Raw genomic sequence first — 26,001 nt, forward strand, 5'->3', positions numbered from 1 at the left:
TCTCCTTAGATGTTCTCACCTTTCTGGTTCTCCTATGTGCCACTACTCAGTCTCTATTTTTGGATCATCCACTGGTTGTGGATGAAGCTCAAGGCTCTGTCCTGGGCTCTTTTTTCCCTCTACACCTTTGAATGATTTTATCCACTCCCATGGGTTCGGTTATTATTTTTATGCAGATGAATCCCAGTTTTGTATAGCTACTTCTTGTTTCTTCTCCTGAGCTCCAGCCTTCATTGCCAATCAGACATTTCCCATTGCATGTCCTATTGCCATCTTGAACTCAATATGTCCAAAATAACTTATTCTTTCCTCCTAAGCTTACCTTCCCCTAACCTTCCTATTTTTATCGAGGGCACTATCATCCTTCCAGGTACTCTGTTTCATGACCTCATAGTCATATTTAACACATTGGCCCTCTTGGACCATCTCCCTCCATCAAATCAGTTGCTAAATATTGTCTCTTTTACCTGTACAACTTCTCTTTCCTTCTATTTACATGACCACCACACGTCATCTGGGCTATTGCAATAACCTCCTGTTTGGGGTCTTTGCCTCCAACTTTTTGACTTAGATGGGTATGATACTAAATCTCTAAGCAAACCAGCTGCCACAGTTATATCTAAAGCATAGGTCTAACCATTTCACCTTTCTGCTCAGACACCCCAGTGTCCCTCTTGCCGCTAGGATAACGTACAAAACTTGTCTGTTTGTTGTTTAACAATTTGAACTTCAGACTTATATTTATTTCTCTTCACATACTCTACAATCCATCCAAATTAGTCTACTTTCTTTTTCCCATTTGTGATATTCTATCTCCCCTTGCTAAACTTTTGTCCAGATTATATCCTTTACTTGGAATGCTTTTTTCCTTCATCTCTACCTCAAAGAATCCCTAGCTTTCTTGAAAGCTCAGATCAAGTGCTACTTACAACATGAAGTCTCTAAATGATTTCTCCCCACCTACATGCTAGCGCTTCTGTTTATGTGAGCCTGTGGTTGCTCCTGATAGATTATAAACTCCCTGAAGCAGAGATAGTTTGGTTTTTGTCTTTGCATTCCCAGGACCTGGCACATTGTCCATTATACAAATACTTCTTGGTTGATTTAACTATTAAAATATTTTCTCTACCATTGAGGCCTCTATATTCATTAATAGTTTCAAAAACTTGTTCTTTTAGAAATGTTTGTTTTGTTGTTGTTGTTCAAGGACAGGGTACCAGAAGTAGTAAATTTAAAAAAAAATAACAGTGTAAAGATGTATATCATTTTCAGAAAATTCTCTTATAATTGTTAGTAATGAATTTTCCTCCCTTTTCCCTCCAAAGTATCCAAAATGAATGAACAATTTGTCGCTTTAGACAAACTTTTGCTAGAACTGGGTAAGTTACAAAGTAAAATTAAAAAAATAATGACGGCCTTTTGTTTTATTCTTTAATATATTTTACCAATGAAAGTGAATAAAAAAAATTTGTTTGTTTTAGTTTTCCAGTCTGAGCAAGATTCAAATGCTAAGGAAGATGCAAAGCAACAGATTAGTTGTAAGTAGTTATATGATACATACTTTTTATTTGCGTTAGTATTTAAGGTCTAGATAAAAAGAGAAAAATGAAAAAAAATTCTCTTAGCAAAGAATGGCTTCATCTGAATGCAGCCATGTTTCTGTCTCGTTTAGTATAGCTTTAAATCACTGAGTAATCGTGGCACAAACATTATTATAGTATACAACAGAACTTAAGTATTATTTGTGTCATGATTACCCAGTGAGTTAAAGCTGTCCTGAATGAGACAGAAACATGGCTGCATTCAGATGAAGCCATTCTTTGCTGAGAGAATGCCTTTTTCATTTTCCTTTTTTTGTCTAGACCTGTGGTTCATTGGTACAGGAACTCTGAGTGTAGAAACTCCCTCCACCAGTGCAGATTGGCAGCGTATCTGCCCTTTGTCTTCTAGAGTTGCTTGGGGCTACTGAGAGGTTGATTTGCTCCTGGTAAAGTAACTTCTGTGTATGTATATATGCTCTTGTCTTCCTGACTCCAAGGCTGGTTTTCCATCTACTGTACTGTATTGCTTGTTTTTACAGTAATCAGAATTAAAAAAAAAAAATGGTCAGAATTGAAAAATACTACATTTCCAGTAAAAGAGTTCTGAAAATAATTTTATAAATGGGAAGGCCAGGCAGCAATATAATGAAATGAGCATTATATGTGGACTCAGAAGACTGGGTTGTAGTCATGACTTTGCCACTTCCTAGCTATATAACATTGGATAAGTTAACTTACCTTCTCTTCTTCTGTAAAATGGGAATAATGCTGCTTATCTTATCTATCTCGTGTTGTGATGATCAGAGGAAAAAACTCATCTATTTTATAAGCTGTAAAGCAATATAGACTATTAGCTATAGCGAATAAGTAAAAATGATTTTACACAGTGACTGTACTGTATAAACAGAAGGAACAAAAAGAATAAACTGAAGGCTTTGTCATAATGACTAAGCTTCATACGGGACCAGGGCTGAGAAAATGCACTTCTCTTATGAGCATGGAATATTGCATCTGTTGTCAATCTTGGATAATTTTGCCGAACTGCTTTTTTTTTTTTCTCTTTTAAATCTTTGTTATAAGTGATGGCTTGCGGGGTAAGGGAGAAAGTGGTGATAGATTTAGAAAGGAAGATGATGTAAAAACAAGGGATAAAAATAAAACTTAAAAATGATGATTAAAGACTGATAAAAGAAAAGCCATTAAGTTCTTGATTCTTCAGAAAAACATGAATTTGTTTGCTTTTCCCACAGTTTAAAATTGCAGAGTATTAAGAATTTTGTCTTGATTTTAATGTTTTCAGTTGTATTACTCTATTTGGAATGAGTGAGAACTTCATGGATAGTGGATATATGTTTTAATGATATGTATGATATTCATTCTGAATTTAAAAGTGATTTAATAGAAATTGTGCATCACCCTTAAATATCTTCAATTTCATAATGTCATTAAATAATAATATTTTTTATGTGGGAGCTGTTACCATTTAAGTTTATTTTGGTCCTCTGATAAGTGTATTTAGGTAAAATATATTTATTTATTTTGTTTTCAGTACTCTATACAAATATAAAAGAAAAAAAGAGGGATATTTTTACTCTACATGACAAAATAAAAACAATTGATGATGAAATCGCTCATCACCATGAGCATAGTAAATATATCAAGGATGACTGTACCAAGTAAGTACTTGATAGAGATGAAATTTTATTTTTCTTATTAATTTCTTCTACTTAAGGTTTCCAAATAAAGGTAACAGCAAAATATGTCTCTGGAAGGGACATAAGGGTCATAAAGAAGTATCCTACGTTGATTAATGTGATAGTTGATCAGGTATAAACTTTTTAAAACTCATTTACCAATGTAGAAAAGAAAGCAACATTTCATAAATTCAGATCCCACTAAATCAAATCCTGTTAACCCCCAATTCTAGATAATTTAATGGATACAAGATTATATTTTAGTAAAATTTTAGAAATAACTTCTGTCTCTATCCATTTTTAGGATCTTCTTTGTAAATAAAAAGAATCCTATTTAAAATCAATAGCTTTTCTAAACAAATATTCAAGAAAGTAAAGATTCTTTCAACATTTAATTTCTGGGTCTAGTAGTTAATTCTTCTAGGTTAAAATAGTTCTATGCATTATGTCAAATAATCATATTGTCATTACTAGGTTTTTAACTTGCTTCATTGTACCTGATACCTATTTTTATGTCAAAATATTGAATGCCGATTATATACAAATTATTGTGGAATCTTTGTTATATTCTGTGTTTGAAAATAAAATTATTTCTTTGAAAATAATCACTTTAGTTTAGATGGCCCAGAGTAAAAAAAAAAAAAATAAATGGGAAGTATTTTGCAAGGCTTATATAAGGAGTACTGGGAAAATGGAAGAAAATATGGATATCAGCCTAAGATAAAGACAGAAACCTAGATTTATGAGAATTTCAAGATACTAGGATATAGCAGTGAGGTGAAACAGTGAGCAATGGGCAGAATCTATCTAATACTCAAAACAGAAACTACTGTAAGATTTTGAGATTTTCATATTGGTAGGATCCTCTTCCCCATATACCTCTTGGGGCCAGGCCACATAAAAGGAAAAAAGATTTTATGGTTAAGTTTGTAGTCATTTCACTCTTTAGTTGTCTGGAACTGACACTGGATTTGGTTTTCTTCTTTTAGTTCAGGAAGAGCAACAACAAGCCTTTCTAAATTTCTATAGGATAGAAAAATCTCTCCTCACTACCTATACAGTTCTTTGAAGTGACTGCCCCAAAAGAAATTCTGAGTTACTGTTTCAGCTATGTGGTGACAAAGAAAAACTGGCTTTTGGATGTTAGACAGGAACCAGGGCATGTTGGAGCTGAAATTAAATAACAATACTTTCTGTGGGCAGCTTTTTTCATATTTGCCTCTTCCTATCCACATTTCCAAACCAGTGCATATGTAAGGAAATATTCTTTAAAAAAAATACCACATTTGTGTTTGGATACATAAACAGAGGAAGTTATATATGGGAAGTTATCTTTTCTTCTTTAAGCCCATGGGGGATTTTCCTCCATGAAATTGTAAAAGTCATCTCAAAGAGAGGAAAATTGACATCCTTCAATGGGTACATCTGTTTTCTAAAGCTTTATTATCATCATCTGATATGCTCTTAATGAATATAAAATTGTTCCACAGCTGGATGCCGACCCATGATGTTCTTCATAAACATGAAGTTTATTTGCAGGACCAATTTCAGAATCACCAGGAAACTACTGAAAAAGACAAGTACTGTATAATGCTAATTCAAATCAATAATATAATTGTTAATAATAAGAAACAGGACATTGTAGGAATGCTCATTGAAATGAAAGCACTTTGTGTCCAAGGAAATTTTAAAAAGCAATTGTGTTAGAACTTCTTCTTTGTGGATTATATTGCTTCTGATGTTTAGAAACTGAATCCTAAGGCTGTAGATCAATGATCTCCAAAGGGGGTGCTACAAAAGCTGTGGAAGTGTGAGAGGAAAGTGACAGCCAACGTCACTGTTGGGATCTCTGTGCCCAAGGTCTCCTTGGGGTTTTTGTGCACGTGTCCTTGGAGCAAAGCCAAGTATCCATGTAAATGTGGGACATTTAGATGGAATAAGAGCACATGTACATTGTCAGAAGATGAGTGCATCAGCATGGTGTAAATATAGGTGTGTAGTTTTCAAACAAGGGCATCTCTTTTCATTCACAGATCTTCATATATTTGAATTGGTCCACAGGTCTAGAAAACAAAAGTGGACTCTTTCCATGTCAAGTGGGCCAGGAGTGTTTTCCATAGTGTGGGAATCCTGGCTGTTCTCTGGGACTCTGTGTGGAAGTGTGCTTCCATGTGTCCAAATAGGAACCCTTTCCTAGGAGCAATCAGTGCAACAAGAATGCTTTTTTTTGATTAATGGTCTTTACATTTGAACTCTGAAGGATTAGAAACAGTATTTTTTTTTTGTTTCCACCCGTTTGTGGACTTTATTGTCTTACAAAAAACTTTAAAAGATAATATTTATTGTTTTGTAACACAGATTCTTCTCTTTACAGATGCTTTATTTAGCTGGTGAGTTGTATATTGGTAAGAAAAAGAAAGGGGTTGGATGTAGTTCATAGATGATAAAACAAGATTATGATTACGTTAAATGTAACATAATCCTCACATGTAAAATGATATTTTTAGAAGTGAATATTAATTGTGCTTTAAGCATGAAGAATGTTTTATATATTAATTATGTAATAGGGGTAAGGGAGGTGATTATGTGCCCTGGCCCTTTCCAGTGGATCTCATGTGCTCTTGGTTTAGCACTGAAGGACTTGTTCTTTGGGATGACCTGACAGCCACTCCTTGTCCTCATGGTCCCTCTGGGACATCATAATAAACCCTTGATCCTATGATTCCTGTCTTGGTTCACTAGAAGGGCTTATGTTCTGTTGGCATAGCTTTGAAGAACTGTGTCTTCTCATTACCATGATGAGTTATCACATTAGGACTTTAGTGGAGGAAAATTAATTTTATTTTGAGTAACTGTAGCGCCAATGCAATATTTACAGCACCCATGATCATGATAAAGACTGTGACTATAAGTTTTGCATGATGTTCAATTGCAAAATATACCAAACTCTCCAGATAGAGGATTGAACCAAAGCATTTATTTAGACACCAGAAAACCAAATCCCAAAACCAGTAAGCTGATTCCATCACAGTACCAAAGATATTCAGAAGCCATAATAACACTGAGAGCCACAGCATCCTTCAGCCTTCCCACAAACTATTACAAGATCAATATCTACTCACAAACCTATCTAACTCCTTGCCTGAGGTCCTCCTCTCTCTCCCACTGGCTGGCTAGCTCTGACCAGCTTCCTGTGGACTCTGCTTCCCTTCATCAAACTCCTCCCACCACAGGCTTCATGTGACTACATTCAGCCTATTAGGGGGCAGAGTTTACTTTCAAAGTGGGGGAGGTCTTCAAACTCCACCCTAGGTCTATTAAGGGGCAGGGAAGATCTTCAAATTCCCATTCCCGTTACAGTAACTTGTATGAATAAAGAGACCAAATATTTTGTTTAGTTAATTGTCAATAAGCATTTATTAAGGACTTTCTCTGTGCCAGGCACTGTGCTAATCTCTGGGTAAAGAATACATACAAAAAAGGAAGACAGTCTCTGCCCTCAAGGAACTTACAACCTTATGGGGGGAAGATAACACACAAAAGAAGACTGAAAAGTGGGAGGTTGGGCAGAAGTATGATAGGAAAGCTAAGAAAAATCCCAAGGCAGGGTAACTAGGTAGAAAATAAGGAGATGTTTGTCTGGAGTACCCTCCTTAAATGGAGGTTTTGGCGTTCCTGACCGTCTCCTCCAGTTAGAGGAGCAGATGGCAGTGATGAGATGTGAATACCAAGACTGGATGTGGATTAATTTTTTTGTTACTTTGGGGATCTGATTAATGATCTAATTAATAAAATTAATAATCTTATTAATTAATCTAACTAATAAGTTACTAATAAAGTCCTAAGCTCAGGGCCCTCAAGTTAGAGATTCCTTTAATTCTTCTGGACAGAGGTATGATCTTTCTATTCTGGGTTATTATTCTGTGTAAACCAAGGTTATCATTAGCATCTTCCATTATGTTCTGTTTGTAATTAATGACATACACAAGCCAAAAACAATTAAAGATTAATTTTATCATTATCTAGGGAAAGTTGCCTTAAAATACTATTTAAACCAGCAAATTGAACAACTTTCTAATTAATGAAAACTCTGGTTTTAAATACCTGTCCTTTTGGCCAGAATGGGAGGAAAAAACAAGAAAAGGAAAAAGATACCTGAATTTTTGGCTAAGGGCAAGTTCACTATCAGGAATGTAGCATGATTTGGTCACAGCTGTCCCTTCCCTCTGTTTAAGAAGATGCCTGCTCCTTGGTATAGCCTGACACTCTCAGCACCATCTCCACTTTTTTTCTTCTCTGCCCTTACCATCTGTCCAGCTGTGCATCTGTGTATCTTCTTTCTCTTATGCATAGCAGTTCAGAATTTCCTCTTGAAACAGAAACTGTATTCCAGCATCCCTCGATAAATTGCCCTGTCCCTCCCAAGGCAGAAAGAAACTATAATTCCTAGCATTCCCAATGAGGGCTCAGGCCATATTATACTTATTTTCCCCTATTACTGGTCCAACGGTTATTTTTCTTGGAAGATAAGAGAGTAGGTCTGTTTTCGAGCCCATTGTCATAACCCCATGCACCCAGGGCAGGGGTGCTATTCCTTCTTCAATGTTTCTACACACCTTAAAAAGGTCCTTTTTGTTATCCTTAATATCCATGGTCAGTCTCAGCTTTAGCTAAGCCTTAGAGCCCAACATTTTACAAGCTTCCAGATCCTACCTCTTTTTTTGTAGTTAATCTTTCTCAGTTATCTGTCCATATTTTCATCTTCTGTATGTGTCTTTTAAAAATCTAGCTTTTACTTTGAGTTCCCTTCCAGCCACACAGGTTTGTAGCCTTGGTGTTATTGACTTGTCACTCTACATATACAATCCATTGCCAAATCTTGACATTTCTGCCTTTATATCAACTCTCATGTAAGTACCCTTCTCTTTGGTCATAGAACCACAAGTCTCACCCAGTTCTCATCCCCTAGACTACTGTGGCAACTTTATATTTGGTCTCCCTGCTTCAAGTCTTTTCTACTCTCAATCAGCTGCTGAGAAGATTTTTCTTAACTGGAGGGAAGTCTGACTATGTTACCCTTTCTCCCTGCTCAATAAGCTCTAGTGGCTCTCTATTATCTCTGCAATCAAATAAAAATTCCTCTGTCCTTTAAAGTTCCTAATACCCTGCCCCTTCTCTACCTTTCCAGACTTTTTATATCTTATTCTCCTCTACATACTCCACAATCCAGTTACAATGATCTTGAGCATTATACTCCATCTTTTACCTCCATGCATTTAGATTGACCATCTCCCATGTCTGTAATGCCCTGCCTCCTTATCTCTGCCTCTTAGTTTTCCTTTAACTTTCTCAAGACCTACTTCAAATCCCACTTTCTGCAGGAAGTTTCTCCTTGTTCCTCCAGCTGTTAAATGCCTTTCTCTTTCAGATTACCTTCATTTACTATGTATATATCCTGTATGTACCTAATTATTTACTTTTTTCCACCATTGAAATGTACACTTCTTGAGGTCAGAGACTGCTTTTGGTCTTTCTTTGTATCTTCAGTGCTTTTTGGCATATCGTAAGTGCTTCACAAATACTTGTTAACTATCTGACTATATACGCTGTCCCGAAAGTCTTAGTCTACTAAAAGTCGAAAGTCTACTAAAGCTGCTAAAAACTTAAGACTGCACTAAGGCTTTTGGGACAGCCTATATATTAATATATGATTCTCTTGGCAGTCACCTTTTTTTTCCTCATTAGGATTGTTTGTATTGTCAGTATAAAGAATATGCTGCTTTTGTAGGTTTTATACGTATACATATGTTGTCTAAAATGTGCCTTGTGGGAAGGAGTGATAAATATTACCTAGGGTCTGGACCACCTCTGAATGGGTGAGGACAGCCAGCATAATAACTGAGAGAGGCTGGCAAACTCTTGAAACTGGGATTTGGCATTATTAATATTGGAGAAGGAATTGTTAGCATGTATATTGTGAGAGTCCATTTTGCTGATATTTTAAAAGTACAAATTTATGGATAATTCAATAATGCTTCCAAAGTGATATGAAATGATATCTGGTGTTATGATTATATAGGAATATAATTAGAATGTATTTGTCTTAATTTAATAGCATTCTTACTGTTTTTACATCTATAGAGTTTTATCTACTTATTTTGAAAAGCAATGAAAAATTACTTACCAGTTTACTCATGTATGTATCTTCCACATTGTTCATCAGTTTCCACTTTCTTGTTTTAACAGAAAAATGTATCACGATAATTTGAGACAATATAAAGATATCTTGAAGCAATACGAGCTACAGTATTCAAAAACTCCTTTTGCTCAAGAGTATTATAGGAATAAAACAGAACTGGAAGAAATAAAAACCCGAATATTAACATGTACTGAGCAATGTAAAATTAAGGAAAGTACTCTTACAGAACTTTCAGGTATAAAAATAGCTATATTATTAATATATTGTCTTTACAAAAAATACTATGAGTCAATATTAAATATAACCTTGTTTTTCAGTGCCTGCTCCTTTTAAATCACTTCCTCAATGGACTCTACAAATGTATCCACACCTGTATTTCCAATTTTTAATTTAATGATTTCTGAATTTTAATTTTTAATGTTTCACTTAGGACCATTAGTAATTGTTATTTCATTAACAATGAATAGAATTTTTCAAATTATTTCAAAATCTCTCAGAGGGTATACATATATTTGTGTGTATATACATATGTATATATATGTATATACATATGTATATATATATATGTATTCAGGAGAAGCAAATTCAAGAAGACATAAAATGATATAGTCTATATGGCTTCCAATGACAATTTCTTATAATATGTTCAGTCATATTGAAGGAAAGCTTTCAGTTATATTGACTGATAATTGCTTTTCAGTGTAGTAGAAACTGTTTCTTCTCCTGACTTTCTTATGTGTCTCCTGAGCCCTCCAAACTCTGCCAGATTAGCAAGAATGTAGTCATCCCTGACAGTGAACTTTTACCCTCTTCCCAAATCTATAACCCTCTGCTTGATCTCTTGCCACTTTGACATCTCATCTGCTTTCTTACTCCATCATCACCCACTCCTTTGTCCATTCTCTGTATTTTCTCTAGTTTCCTGCCTCTTCCAAACCTTACTAGTTTCCCCAACTCTTCTGTTATTTTTCCTGTTTTCTCACCTGTAGACAGTGCTCTCAATCTGTCCTACTCTGGCCTACTTCGTTCCCCAGTATCCACTTGCTGTATTCTATTCTTCCCACCCATTCTTTAACCCCTTGGAGGAGAGAATTGATCCCTAACTACCCTCAGAATTGTGGCATGGTATCTAAAACCAAAGTTTAGTTCTTTCTTCCTTCAATTGCTTATTGCTGAGTTGTGAAACAATACTGTTTATAAACCTTTATCGTACACAATGTTTTCCAAATAAATTTGTATTTTAATAAAAATGTGTTTTTCTCAGCTGCTTAGCAAAGAGATTATGTATTTTTTTGATTGGGCAAACAGTTTTAGGCTCTTTTGTCCTCATTGTAGTAATTGCTGCATGCTAATTAAACTTCTATAGGAGATAGTAACAGAAATTGTATTTGTTTTCAATTGATTGAATTTGAGTTCAATAGAAATTGAATCCCTGTTAGTTCCTTTATCTGTTTCCCTATTTTAAAGCATCAATAGCTTGTTTGAACAAATCACATTGAAGCTGTTTTAATGCATGTCATATCTTTTATTTTTATTCTAATTTTGTGTTGATTTTGATATTGATTCCAAAAATAATTCAGAAATGACTCACATATTGGTAACAAGTTGTTTCTTGTTTGTTGTGAACACACTTCTCAACTAAACATGAAAATAGGACACATCTTACAAGTTGATTATATAATTTGATATATTTTGTAATATATAGTTAAGTTGAAGCTGTTTACTTTATATTTCTTTTGTCCATCTGTAACTATTTTGCTCCTAGCCTAACTTTATAATCTGCCTAATTTTCCACCTCTATATGATGCAACAGTCTACACAGTAGGAGCTTGCATAAGATTAGATCCTTCCTGTGTACCCTTTCCAGATTTTCTACTTGAACTGGTCTTATACCTATTTTCAAGTAGACAGTTGCTTATGTATTAGTAGGCATTTTATATGACCATCATAAGCTAAATTTATTTTCCTGAATGACTGAAAAATATACACCAGAAAAATCTTGCCTACCCTTCAGGAGTTCTGGCTCCACAATGAGTTTATGTGCTGAAACTCAGTGTACCAGAGTAATATTATTTATAAAACTATAGCATATTAAAGGCTTAGATAAATGTTTTTGTAGTTGTAAATGTTTTGTAGCCATGAAATGTTAAATTTTCATAAATAATCAGATGTAAAATTGGTTATGCTATATAAATTATAGATGTAAATATACTCTCATAATAATGATTTCTTAACACAAAAGTGTTCATTTGAGATCTAAAACTGATGACTTCCTTAAATGTGCTTCAACTTTGATCCACAAATCATCTAAACTGAAGGAAGAAGCAGATGAAATAGAAAGAAAAATTAATTATCTAAATCAGGTACTGGTTTTGATGTAGATGTTTAGTATCAACTAATACAGAAGTAAATTGGTATATAAAATATAATCTGTACTTTTAAATGGTCCGTTTTAAAGTAGGCTAAAATGGAAAAATATTTGATACAGGTTTGAAAGCTATTATAATTTAGAATAAATCCTTTTATTGAAATCAGAAGTGATATAAATCACTTTTAAAAATTAAATTAAAAAAACATTGTTGCAATTAAGGTCTTCTTTAAACATCATTATTTTTAAGACTTTGTCAAGTTTTTCTATACATATGGGCAAAAGTCATTTAAATTTTCACATGAGCTAGTTCAAATGCCATTGTTTTTTTGTAGATAAACATCAACATACATACTCATTCTATGTGGTCATTAATAATTCAACCTGATCTTGAGATTTATTTACCATCATGTCCTTGAATATATGTTCCTGGAGTTTCTTTTTAAAAATAGTAACTACTCCCATCTCCTGACAGAGAATTGGTGGTCTTCGAGTACAGAATGAGACATATATTTTTTGGATATGGCCAATGGGGGAAATTTATTTTGCTCAACTATGCATATTTGTTACAAGGATTTTGTTGTCTTTCCTTCTGTCCTTCCTTCCTTTTCTGTCTCTCAAATTATAATAACCTAATTACATAAAATATTCTATACATTAAAAAAATCTTTCTTCCTCTCTTTCTCCCTTGCATCCTTTCTCCCTCCCTCTTTCCCTCCCTCCCTCTCTTCCTTCCTTCCCCTCTCTCTTTTTTTTCTTTCTGTCATCTCCCTCAAGCTGAATATACAATAATCAGCACATGAGCTTTGACTTGCTCAGTGTCTGACCTGGGCTAGCTCCTCCTTAAGCAATCTAGTGACCCCTCACTCTTTTTTTTTTTAAGCAATTGGGGTTAAGTAACTTGATCAAGGTTACACGGCCAGTTTTTTCTGGGTGTGGTGCTAAGTATCTGAGCCCGAATTTGATCCAGGTCATCCTGACACTGGAGCCGATGCTCTTACTCGCTGAGCCACCTGGCCGCCTCACGACCCCTCACTCTTGAGGCTTGCCATATTGATGTCAAATTTAATGTCCATATACCTGCTTAGCCTAACCCACTGAAGCTCAGAACTCCCACACTCAAGAGATCCTCTAGTTTCAGCTTCACTAATAGCAAGGATTACAAGTGTGCCCCACCTGCTTGCCATTTTCTTTTAAACAAATGAGAGAAACCAATGGCCTTTTGCTTCTAACTTCCTGTTTATAGGAAAGCTAGTCCAGAAGTTTTTCAAAAGCTGTTTGCCTGTAGTTGTGAAAAGAAAAATGGGAAATTTTTTCAACTATAGAATGGAAGTGCATAAAATAACAATGTGGTTATATGCAGAATTTTAATGCTTATTAGTTATTGCAAATTTAATGTAGCTTCAGTATTTTCCAAAAATATTTATTTAAACACTGTTATGTTTTTTAATTTTTAGCAGACTGCAAGAATTTCTGAAACTGAGAACCTTTCAGAAATCTTAGAAGAAAAAAGTAAAAAATTAGAAAAAATAAAAGAATTTAAAGAGAGGTAAATAGTTTTATTTTATGTGAATAAAATATTCTAACTGTAAAATTATGCAGTGTCCTGTATTATAAAGGATAGAGAGTCCACCTTAGAGCCAGTTAGTGCATCCTCTCACATGCTGCCTACATGACCTCTCAGCACTCTTGCAGAGAAGGTGCTGATCTGCATTGGGAGAAGGATTTTCTTTATCTAGGACTTTACTATGTCCATCAGTGTTTACTGTTGTGTAATATAAAGGGGAAGAATTAGGCAGATTGTAAAGTTAAATGGGAGTAAAATATTTAGATATTTTAGATGGATACAAGAAATACAGTGTATGTATGTGTATCTAAATTGTGGGCTTCATTTGAAAGCCCAGAACACTTTCCCTCATCCACTCCAGTTACTTACTTCTTGGCTTCCTTTAAGTCCCAACTAAAATCCCACCTTCTACAGCAAGGTTTCCCCAATCCCTCAATTCCAGTGCTTTCTCTCTGTTAATTATTTCTCATTTGCCCTATATGTAGCTTGCTTTGTATATATATTTGTTTGCATGTTGTCTCCCTCAAATTAAAGTAAACTCCTTGAGGGCTGGGACTGTCTCTCTTTGTATCCATATGGCTTAGAATAGTGCCTGGCATATAGTAAGCACTTAATAAATGTTTATTGAATTTAATTGAATTGTGAAGAAATAAGAAAATATAGTGTTTTGGAAATGGCACAGAAGAAAACAAGAAGTCCTAGAATCTAGTCCTAGTTTTTCCCACTGACAAGTGACTGTGGGCAAGTTACTTAACCCATTTCTATTTCACTTCTCTCATCTGTAAGATGAAAGGATTAGGTTGTAAGGCCATTGACATAGGATCTGGAACACAGAGAGGCTTTTGTCATTGAGACTTCTCATTTTATAGTTGAGAAAGTTGAGGCCCAGGAAGTGTAAGTGACTTGCCAACATCACATAGATATTGTGCAGGAAAGCTGGGTTTTGAACCCAGGTTCTCTGATGCCATAACTAATGCTTTTTCTCTGAGGTTACTTTGAATTCTATTCTAAATACTGTTATATTTGACTGATTTTTAATATTTTTATTGAATTTTCTATTTAGAATTTTTGAAGAACCTGGACATTTTCATGTATTAAATGAGAATCTTCAAAATAGGCAACACGTTCTTCCTTATAATTCTCAGAATTTAAACAGACCTGTAAGGGATAATAGACATTTCTCAGAACCAATAGAAACAGGTAAAATTTGTGTTTAAAACTAAATCAATTATTTTTCTTCTCTTTCTGTATCAAAGGCTGTCTCTCTATCCACTATGCCGTGCTGCTTCTCACCATACAGAGAATTATATAGTTTTAAAGTTAGATTATTCAAGAAAAGAAATAGAATAAGAAACAATCTTGATAGGTTTCCATGTGTGATACCCCTTAAATAATACATTGAGTCCATTTTGATCCACTAGACTGAGAAAGACACTTCTCTGCTATTTCCCGATGGCAAAAAAGAAATGAGCCTCCTATTTTAAGCACCTGTATTTTCTCTGAGGGAGACTAGTAAAACCACAACCAGAGACTGTGCTCTGGTTATACAATTGCCAGCATAGGGGAAATTATTTTTTTCAAATACTTGTTTATTTTTAGTTTTCAACATTCATTTCCACAAGACTTTGAGTTAGAAATTTTCTCCCCATCTCTCCCCTACCCTCACCCCAAGATAGCAAGTCTACTGAATACCCCATCCCCCAATCTGTTCTCTCTTATATCTTCCCCCTTTACCGCCAACTTTCTTGTGGGGCAGGATGGATTTCTATACCCCATTGCCTGTATATCTTATTTCCTGATTGCATGTAAAAAACAATTTTTTTAACATTTGTTTTAAAACTTTGAGTTCCAGATTCTTTCCCTTCTTCCTTCCTCACCCACCCCCACTGGGAAGATAAGCAATTCAATATAGGTTGTACATGTGTAGTTACAGAAAACATTTCCATAGTAGTTATATTGTGAAAGACTATATTTCCCTCCATCCTATTCCATCCCCTACTTATTCTATTTTCTCCTTTGACCCTGTACCTTTTTGAAGGTTTGCTTTTAACTAGCCTCTCCCCCAATTTGCCCTCCCTTCTATCATCCCCCCTCTTATCCCCTTCCCCACTACTTTCCTGTAGGGTAAGATACCCAGTTGAGTGTGTATTTTATTCCTCCTTAAGCCAAATTCAATAAGAGTAAGGATGACCTATTCCCTTTCACCTTCCTGCTCTTCCCCTCCATTGTAACAGTTTTCTCTTGCCTCTTTTATATGAGATAATTTACCCTATTCTATCTCTCCCTTTCTCCTCCCAATATATACCTCTCTCATCTCTTAATTTTATTTTTTTAGATATCATCCTTTCATATTAAACACATCCTGTGCCCTCTGTCTATGTATACATGTATACACATACATACACACACACATATATATACATATACCCTCCTATACCTACATATATGTATGTATACATATATATATATATACATATATATATATATACATATATATACACATATATATTCCCTTCAAATATCCTCATACTGAGAAAAGTCTCATGAGTTACCATTATTGTTTTTCCTTGTAGGAATATAAATGGTTTAACTTTAATAAGTTTCTTATGATTTCTTTTTCCTGTTTATCTTCTCATGCTTCTCTTGCTTCTTGTATTTGAAAGTCAAATTTTCTGTTCAACTTGGTTTTTTCATCAAGAATGCTTTAAAGTCCTCTATTTCATTGAATATCCACATTTTCCCCTGAAGTATTATACTCAGTTTTGCTGGATAGGTGATTCTGGGTTTTAATCCTAGATCCTTTGACCTCCAGAATATCATATTCCAAGCCCTCCAGTCCTTTAATGTAGAAGTTGCTAGATATTGTGTTATCCTGATTGTGTTTCCACAATATTCAAATTGTTTCTTTCTGACTACTTGTAATATTTTCTTCTTAACCTGGGAACTCTGGAATTTGGCTATGATATTCCTAGGAGTTTTCTTTTTGGGATCTTTTCCAAGAGGTGATCAGTGAATTCTTTCAATTTCTAATTTGCCCCCTGGTTCTAGAATACCAGGCCAATTTTCCTTGAGAATTTCTTGAAGGATGATTTCTAGGCTCTTTTTTTGATCATGGCTTTCGGGTAGTCCAATAATTTTTCAGTTATCTCTCCTGGATCTGTTTTCCAGGTGAGTGGTTTTTCCAGTGATATAGTTCACATTGCCTTCTATTTTTTCATTTGTTTGGATCTGTTTTATAGTATCTTGATTTCTCACAAAGTCATTAGCTTCCATTTGCTCCAATTTAATTTTGAAGGAACTATTCTTTTCAGTGAGTTTTTGAAATTCCTTTTCCATCTGGCCAATTTAGCTTTTTAAGGCATTCTTCTCCTCATTGGCTTTTTGGGCCTCTTTTGCCATTTGAGTTAGTCTATTTTTTAAGGTATTATTTTCTTCAGTATATTTGGGGTCTTTTTTAGTAACCGTTGACTCATTTTTCATGATTTTCTTACATCATTCTCATTTCTCTTCCCAATTTTCTTCCACTTCTCTTACTTGATTTTTAAAATCCTTCTTGAGCTCCTCCATGGCCAGTTTATAATTTTCTTGGAGGCTTTTGATGCAGGAGTTTTGACTTTGTTGTCTTCTTCTGGCTCAATGTTTTGTTCCTCATTGTTCCCCAAAAAGATTCCATGGTCTGATTGCATTTCCTCTGTTTACTCATCTTGCCAGTCAATTACTTGACTATTGATCTTTTTGCCATGGTAGAAATCTGCTTCCAGAGTAGAGAGAGCTGTGTCCCAAATTTCTGGGGTTTTGTGCAGCTATTGTTAGAGCTGTTGTGAGAGCTATGAGAAGGGTGCCTTCTCTATAGCCACCCCAAGCTCTGGCACTCTAGCTTTTCTCACTTCTGGAATACCACCCAAGATTGCAATCCAGATCCGAGTAAAACACTTTGAATGGTCTCTTGGTCCCCCTGTAATCTGCAGGACAGGAGCTCTGGAGGCAGGCCCATGATAGCAGCTGCAACTGCTATGCCACTGCCACCTCTGCCACCATGGGGACAGGGGCCAGACCACACTTTTCTCTCACCCAGTTCCACCGGAGTTCCCTACTGATCTTTTGCTTTCTCTTTGGTGTTTATGGGTTGAGAAGTCTGGAAACCACCACAGCTGCCAGAGCTTCACTCTCCTGAAGTCTGTTCTGGTTGGCCTGGGCCACCCCCAGTCTGGGGTGGCTTCAGCTCATGCACTGCTGTGGTCAGCTCCCAGTCTGGTATGATAGACCCTTCCTATCAGCCTGCCTGACTGCCTTCAGTGGGAAATTTGTTTCTCTCTGTCACTTTGTGGTTTCTGTAGCTCTAAGATTTATGTAGAGTCATTTTTTTTACAGGTATTGAAGGTGGTTGGATCTGGAGCTCAAGCAAGTTCCTGCTTTTACTCTGCCATCTTGGCTCCACTTCGATAGGGGAAATTATTATATTTATTAGAAGGATTTTTTTTCTCTTTTGGAGTTGTATTATAGAATATTACACCCTGATAGTTAAACTATAGCAGAGTGTGAGCATTTCAGTGGCAGTAACTGTATTTTGTCTTTTTATTATCAGTATAGTTAGGGGCTGCTAAGTAATGCAGTAGATAAACTGGATAATGCAGTAGATAGCCTGGAGTCAGGAAGACATTTTCCTGAGTTCAAATTTGGCCTCAAGACACTTGCTAGCTGTGTTACCCTAGGCAAGTCACTTAAGTCTGTTTGCCCTAATCAACTGGATGAGGAAATGGCAAACCACTCCAAGAAAACTTTGCCAAGAAATCTGAATGGGCTCATGAAGAGCCAGACATGTCTGAAAAAACCAACTGAACAATAACAATTTCTAGTACAAATTACAATGCCTTGCATATAATAGGCACTTAATAAGTAATTATTGAATTAAATTAAATTGAAAAACAGAATTGTAGTGTCTGAGCTGCTAAGGACTTGGCCCTTAATACTTCTTAGGCTGACTTTAATAGGTCTGCAGATCAGCTAACTCATATCATCACTCTATGTTTAAGTAGGGATATTGATTTTCCCTACTGTCTCTTATACTGCTCAACTTTTAAGCTCAATTTTTGTTAGTGTATTTGTATTTCACCAGGAATTATAATCAGGTTCATTGTCATTCACAACAAAGATAACTATTATAGAGATAGCATGACATCATGTATAGTCAACTGACCTGGAAACCAGGAAGTCCTCAGTTTATAACTTGCTTCTGTCTCACACAGGTTATGACTCTAGAAAGGTCACCTACCCTCTTGATGCTGTAGCCATTTCTCTAAGACAGAGCTTTTTAACCTTTTTTGTGTCATGGACTTTTATGGCAATCCAAAATGGATACCTTCTCAGAGTAATATTTTTAAATGCCTAAAATAAAATACATAGGATTACAGAGAAAACCAATTATATTGATATATAATTATCAAAATATTAAAAAATATATGCAAGTTTACTGACCTTAAGTTAAGATACCCTGTTCTAAGACTCTGAAATGCAGAAAAGATGCTGACTTGCATTGGTAGAGGGTATTTTTTATCTGGGAATTCCCTATGCCAGTGAAATTATAGGTCTAGACCCTGTGCCTAGCCATATTTATAGGATAAAGGGTTGTCTAATTGTAACCCAGGGCTCAGGGTTACATAATATTTTCATAATTCTTAGGCATATCACTTTTAATTCACTGTAATATGTAAACCCTAGTTTTAAAAATCAAGTCACAGTGTCAGTTCAACCCTATAGGACATGATAAATGAACTTTTTGAAAATAATTTTATTTAATTATTTATAACCTAGAAGAAAAAGAAGAAAGTTCATCAAGTCATTCAACACTTGCCAGGATTGACTTCAGACCAGAAAGAAAGGTAATACTGGTATGTATTCTTTTTTATAAAGAGAGTAATAATTAAGTATTGTTATATACACACACACACACACACGTGTGTGTGTGTGTATATATGTATACATGTATATATATTATATATAATACGAATACAAAAATAGGGCAAATTTTTGTATGTATTGTATAGTTTAAACTCGCCCTGCCAATTAGAATATGTATCACTAGCTCAAGATATTAAGGTAGCCAGGTGGCACAGGATAGAGCCCTGGCCTGGAGTTAGGAAGACCTGAGTTTAAATATGGCCTCAAACACTTATTACAAGAATTACCTTGGACAGGTCATTTGACCTCATCTGTAAAATGGAGATGATAATAGCAACTACCTTCATAAGATTATTGTGAGGATCAAATGGGATAATAATTGTAAAATGCTTAGCACAGTACCTGGTACATAGTAAGTACTATATAACTGTTAGCTATTATTATTTTTAAAAATCTTATATCACAGAACTTCAGAGTTTGAAGGGTTTTCAGAGGATATCTGGTCCAACCCTTTCTAAGATGGGATGTCTACTAACTTCTGAGGTAGTCAATTACACTTTGGGGCAGTTGTTATCATACAAAGATATTTTCCTTAAATTAATCTGAAATTTCCCAATTTTATACTGCTTTTAGTTTTGCTTTCTGGGGCCAAATAGAATAGGTCTAATCCCTCTTCAACAAAATAGGCTTCATGTAGCACCAACAGGATATTCACAGTGCTTATGGCAGCTATAAATATGCAGGTATAATTCTGAATCGCAAAATATAATGAACTCTCTGCATGGAAGACAGAATCAAAACATTTAATCATATACCAGAAAGCTGAATCACAACACCAGAAAGGCAAATCCATCATAGCAACAAAGAAATCTATACACAAGAACAATGCAGGGGGCACTGCCATTCCCAAACTTTCCCTCTGCTAGGGCCTTCCCGCAAATGAACACTCACAGCTCACTGCCTACTTCCTCTCTCTCCCTCTACTCTAACTGCTCTCACTCCCAGCTCTGATTACTGTGACCAACTTCCTCTCAGCTCTGTCCCACCCTTCCTGTTCCACCTCTTCCTGCTCTACCCATTCAGCAAACTCCTCCCACGACAAACTCATGTGACTCAGATTTCCATGTGACTCAAGCAGGTCACATGGACCTATTAATGAATGGGAAAGATCTTCCCATTAAGCAAAAATACATAAACAATACACCTTAACATACTTGAAAAAAACTAGGTGGCACAGTGAATAGAATGACAGGGCTAGAGTCAGAAAGACTCATCTTTCTGAGTTCAAATCTAGCCTTAGATACTTTACAATCTCTATGACCTTGGGCAAGTCACTTCACACTGTTTGCTTCAGTTTCCTCATATGTAAAATGAGCTGGAGAAGAAAATGGCAAACTACTCTAGTATCTTTGTGAAGAAAACCCCACAAAGATTCAGAAACAACTGAAAAGTGACTGAACAGCAAGAATTAATCATGGTCTCCTACATCTTTTCCATTTTAAATGTTCCTAGTTCCTTCAGTTGCCATATTCACTAGGACCTTCATTATAAATGATTATCCTTTGTGGCAGTACCCTGGGATGTTAGATTAATCATTCTTTTTCTGTTAAGTACTGATATTTATTTTGATTGATGTTAGTAAATGTCAAGTATACTACTGCTACTTTTGCAAGGGACAACATTATTTCTGTCCCTGGGGAGGAATTGTAGCACCATCTTAGCTTTGCCTCCTGCAGGTGTCTCTGAGGAGATAAGTATGGATCTCCCATTGGTTTCAGGTAGAAATCTTCCAGCCTCTTCTGTCTCTCTTGTGACCAGATCTTGTATTGCTGAAATCTGATCAGACTGCAGACAAAACAGTGATTTTTCAGTCCCTTCTTCCATTTCCTTTCCTGTCTTCTAAGAGAAAGTGAGCCTGATATCTTCCCCCAGAAGTAGAGTACTTATACTTGATTCTTGAAAAGTTGTTTGCCCTTCTAGGTTTAATGCCCAGGAAATTAAAAAAAACTTTTAGCTACTATAATCGTAATGAAATTTGAAGATCCCTTTGTACTGACAAACTAACAGGTACTTAGCACTTAGTTTCAAATTAATTATATCAAGCTTCTGTTAAGAAACAGAAGGTATGAACCCCTGTTGCTGATGTAACAGGAAGGGGCTTAACAGGGAGGAGCTAATACCATATATATAGGGAAAAGCCCCAGCTGGGAGAGTCAGAACTTCTTGGGGCAAGAATCGTGGAGGCAGAGCAGCTACTGCTAAGGAGAGAGAGAGACAGAGAGAGAGGATTTCTCTCAGTGAGCATCTGGAGGCTGAGCTGCTACTTCTGGATTGAAGACTGAACTGAGAATTGAGAAGAACTGAGAAGAGAAATAAGAATTGAGAACTGAGACAGAATTTCTTGGCACAAGCTGCATGAAGGCTGGATAAAGTGATTTTGATTTTGAGAACAGAGCTGGAGAAAGTGATTTTGATTTTGAGAACAGAACTTGTGGTAGCAGAGCTTTTTCTGAGAGCCAGCCAAACTCCTGCTGAGAGTTTCTGAGAACCAGCTGGAACTGCCAAAGACTGAGGAAGCATGACGATACTTTGCATGAATATTGTTGTGACTTTGTTAATGTGTATGACTGTTATTGTGGCTTTGTTAAGCCTTGTCTTCGTAGGAACAGAGATTGTGAGAGATTTGAGGTGGACTGGACACTGTGAGCTTCAGTATGGAGCAGGAATTGCACAGAGAGCTGGACAAGGAACTTGGAGCTGTCTGCCTTTGAACTCAGGTGGCAGTTGGTTAGATTTGGGTGGGAGCTGGGACCATGGCAGAAAAACCATGGAAGCTGAGAGCCTGCCTCAAGTCAAGATGAAAAGACCTCTTCATGGGTACTGAGTAGTGACTGATGAAATTGTAAGTTTATTGTGACTGAGGGGTGGATCGTCTTTGTACTTTTCACTACCCCTTAAGAGGGTACTGAGTAGTGACTGATGATATTGTAACTTGATTGCACTCCGTGGGTAGAGGACTTTCACTTTTGTACTTTGTGATTGAATTAAAGACTTTGTGATTGACTAAATGAATGTACTTTGCTTAAAAATATGTGACCACTTTGGTGAAAACTATATGGCTATTTTAGTGTTAAGTTGTGAAGTTGTAACATGTACCTTGATTTTCTTTGAATGTTTTGTCTCAGTTTGTTTTTGAATAGTTTATTATACTATGTAATTAGAACCTTGATAGCTGTTCACAGCAGCAGTCCTCTGGAAAGCTGCTTGTGCTTTGCTTTACACTACTTCCACTGTTAAACTGCACATTACTGTTTGAATGTATCAAGAGGTATAATAGCTTTTAAGTACCCATATTTTGTCTGAGTGATATCTCTGTCTCAGGGCTTGGTGTCAAAAAGAGAGTAGTTATTGATTCATTTTTACAATTTCTGAGGGCAGAGAGAATATTTTTGATGGAATATCTTTAGACAAATGAATTAGTAGCAGTGATTAGCTAGGATAATTTGTAAGTGGCAGTGGGAGCAGGAGATTTTCCATTTTCAGAGGCCTACTTACAGAGGCCAGTATTCTTTGGGGAAGAATCACAAGAAAAGACAGAAAGTCACACCTAAGGGGAAGAGAATAGCATGACCCCACAGAAAGGTGTGAGGCAGTGAGAGTGACAGACATCTGCCTTACAAGCTCAGCAACATCAGTTTGATATAAGAATTCCCTCTTACCTCTTCAGCTCCATTTTCTTCATTTATTCTTGGAAATTTTTCTTTCATTTTTTTTCAAGGGACAGTTCATTTTCCTGGATAATTTGCAAAGATAAGTCACTCCAGCTTTTTTTTTTTCCTCCTGGAATTGAGAAAAGGTTCCTGCTTTTCCACTAGTTAAGTGATGTTGGATAAGCCATTTAACTAATCTAAATCTCATCTTCTGTGTAAATTAGAGGAATAATTATATTTGCACTGCCTATCTTATTGATTGTGAATAAATTGCTTAGCAAACAGTAAAGGGATTCCATAACTGTGAAGTATTATATGAAGTAATCCTGCTTACCCTTAAGGTAATAATAGTTATCCCTTCCACATTGCAACTTTCCCCATTGAGGTTTTGATATGTTGTGGGTCAGCATAAGAAATTAAATGTGAATTTTTTGGGATTTTTGTGCAGCAGATGACACAGAAAAAGTTTAGAAACTCAGAAATGCATAAAATATGTGTGCAGTATTGTATAATGTCAACCCAAATTTCCAATAAGTTACTGTAAACACACCATAAAAGAAAAAGGAAAAAAATCAGACTTTTCTGATACAAAAGGAGAGCCAAAAAACAGATTTTCCAGATCGTGGAGGCACCACATCCCTAAACCCCATGATGTGGAAGGGATAACTTATATCATTGCAAGTCTCATAGAGATCAAAAATAGTAACAGAAAAAGTTGAATAATGCAGAGTTCTAATAATAAATGACGAAGTAACAGGGAATATAGGAGGAGTACTGGATTTGAAGTAAGAGAACTGGGGTTTAGACCTGAGTTCTGTGTTGTCTTTGGCAGGAAACTTTACCTCTCCAAGCTTCAGTTATCAATAAAATGAGATAGGACTTGTGATGTTTAAGGTTCCTACCAATCCTTTCACGTCTGATGTTTTTCAGTCAAAAAAGCTCTGGCTCTTACCATGCTAAGGAAGAGGATAATTGTTTCTTTGTTTTCCTCTAGAGAGATTAACCATTTTAAATTAAGTGTGTGAAAATCTCAGCTTTTAATACTTAAACTTTTGTGGCCTATGTTTTTTCTGTTTTCGTTGAGAGGATAGTTTTGAGGACAAAGAAGTTGGTGAATGGGTAGAATAAATTGGTAATTAACTTTGATAAGGCATGGAAGAGACAGGTAAAAAGCCATCCTTTTATTCTAGCAATGGTACCTTATATTGTTACTTGAACATTTATGTAAGTATTCTTGATAAAACATTACATTACATTGCATAGATGTGAGCTATTATAATTTGTATTGCCTTGTCTACCCAAGTAAGATTGTACAGAATGTCCTTAAGAACAGAGATGATGAAACTCAGCACCTTGCACAGTATTATACATTTAGTACCCAAGCAAAGTGTGTTGATCCTAACTAAACATAGGATATTCCACTGGCAATGCCAAATAAAAAGCAAAAAAAAAATCAGATTTCTAAGTAACAGTCTTATATAGACACTTCAAATATTGTATTTATTTTGTGCAGGAAGTTGATGACTCTGTGATGACCAAATATTCTCAAGTTTCAGCTCTTAAAAGTACACAAAACTTAATGCAATTCAGGTAATCTTATAGAATTAGAAAATGCTTTATTACTGAAATGAACAATAACTCAGTAAATAACATAAACTTATGTTTGTACATTTTAGATCGTTTCTTCTTGAGAAACAATCAAACTGTAAGCAAACTTTTGACAAAGGAAGTACAGGTATCTGCTGTTCATATTTTTCCTATGATTTAATGGGACATTATTTCTAGATTTCACTCTGTACAAATAATAGTGACTTTTAAAAGTAAATTTTAATTTGCTTATTATAGGATAAGATAAAGAAATGCTTAACTTATAATATTTTTTCAATTTCTATTACATTCTTAATTGTTCATACATTGATTTTTTCCTGGCATATCCTAATTTCTTTTTTTATTTTTGAGCGTAGGTAGACATACTTGGCTTTTAGCCCTCTGTTTAATTGAACTTCCACAATTATTAAAAGTCAATTTAATAATATAAAAGATAATAATGACAGTTTTTCACTAGCTTATGTAGTTTGTATCTTCCTATCTATTTGACAATAAAATAGTGGACCTTGATATTGATGTTATAAAAAATGCTACATTGTTTATATTGTAAAAACTTTAGAAAAATCCAAATAGTATAATGATTTGTACTAATAATTTGTTTAATAAATATTTTATTATTTTCCTTGAATTAGATTCTACTAAATAATTTGCTCCAATGCTATTAGTTTATCTCTTCTTTCATCAGTATAGGAAAGATTCGTTTGTTGTAAAGCAATGGAATGGTGTCACCTGTATGGAGAGGGGAAAAAATTACGTCCTTATCTCATATACATACTGTTCTGCCCCTGTGTAGCCTTCATTCAGTGTGGCAGAGTAGGACTAGGAAGAAACAGGTTAGAGTCAAAGAGCAGATGCCTCTGGTAGCAGTTTGTAGAGTTATAAAGGGAGGTTGTTATTTATGTGCATTAGGCATGTGCATAGATAACTGTCTTATTCCTACATCATCTAAAAAGAAGTCCAGAAGGTTCTATATCTTGGAAGGCACATAAATAACTCAGATTGGAAAGGAAGAACAATTCTATAAATCAACAAGAGTAGATTCATATATATATATACATAAATATGTGTATATATATATAAATATAAAGTTATTTTCATTTACCGCCAAACCCTTCTTTTTAAGAAGTTAATATATTATTCAAATAATAGTATGTTCTTGTTTAACTAACACAGACTCTGAGTGTGGAGAACAAACAGAAAGAGAATTAAAAGGTTCAACAGATATCCCACAAGTAAGTGATTATTTGGTTCAAAACTATTTAAAAAAATTTTTTTAAATATGAGAACTATTAAATTGAGTTTGAAAAAGCTCATTTCATTAATAAAAAACATTTTAAAATTCTTGTTTTATCTCTTCTACGGATTGTAGTAGAATTTGTATGCATGGTGTATTTTCTCTTTTGTTTAGATGTTTTG

At 35.2% G+C, this 26,001-nt stretch overlaps 1 protein-coding gene across 1 annotated transcript in view; it reads left to right on the top strand.

Annotated features, from left to right (window-relative positions):
• The first annotated feature begins 1,333 nt into the window (after positions 1–1,333).
• The window catches only part of CUNH14orf39 (chromosome unknown C14orf39 homolog), a 41,780-nt gene continuing 17,112 nt past the window's right edge, over positions 1,334–26,001 (top strand). The window contains exons 1-13 of the mRNA XM_069091692.1: positions 1,334–1,379; positions 1,482–1,538; positions 3,091–3,217; positions 4,726–4,815; positions 9,482–9,669; positions 9,752–9,794; positions 11,677–11,797; positions 13,260–13,351; positions 14,433–14,569; positions 19,181–19,257; positions 24,491–24,567; positions 24,654–24,712; positions 25,759–25,817. Coding sequence (XP_068947793.1) covers positions 1,334–1,379; positions 1,482–1,538; positions 3,091–3,217; positions 4,726–4,815; positions 9,482–9,669; positions 9,752–9,794; positions 11,677–11,797; positions 13,260–13,351; positions 14,433–14,569; positions 19,181–19,257; positions 24,491–24,567; positions 24,654–24,712; positions 25,759–25,817 — 1,173 coding nt within the window. The remainder of the gene's footprint in view (positions 1,380–1,481; positions 1,539–3,090; positions 3,218–4,725; positions 4,816–9,481; positions 9,670–9,751; positions 9,795–11,676; positions 11,798–13,259; positions 13,352–14,432; positions 14,570–19,180; positions 19,258–24,490; positions 24,568–24,653; positions 24,713–25,758; positions 25,818–26,001) is intronic.

The sequence above is a fragment of the Petaurus breviceps genome, unplaced genomic scaffold (assembly GCF_028583685.1).
Source record: "Petaurus breviceps papuanus isolate PSGF00001 unplaced genomic scaffold, PetGlider_PUasm1.0 189, whole genome shotgun sequence".
Taxonomy (NCBI): Eukaryota; Metazoa; Chordata; class Mammalia; order Diprotodontia; family Petauridae; genus Petaurus; species Petaurus breviceps.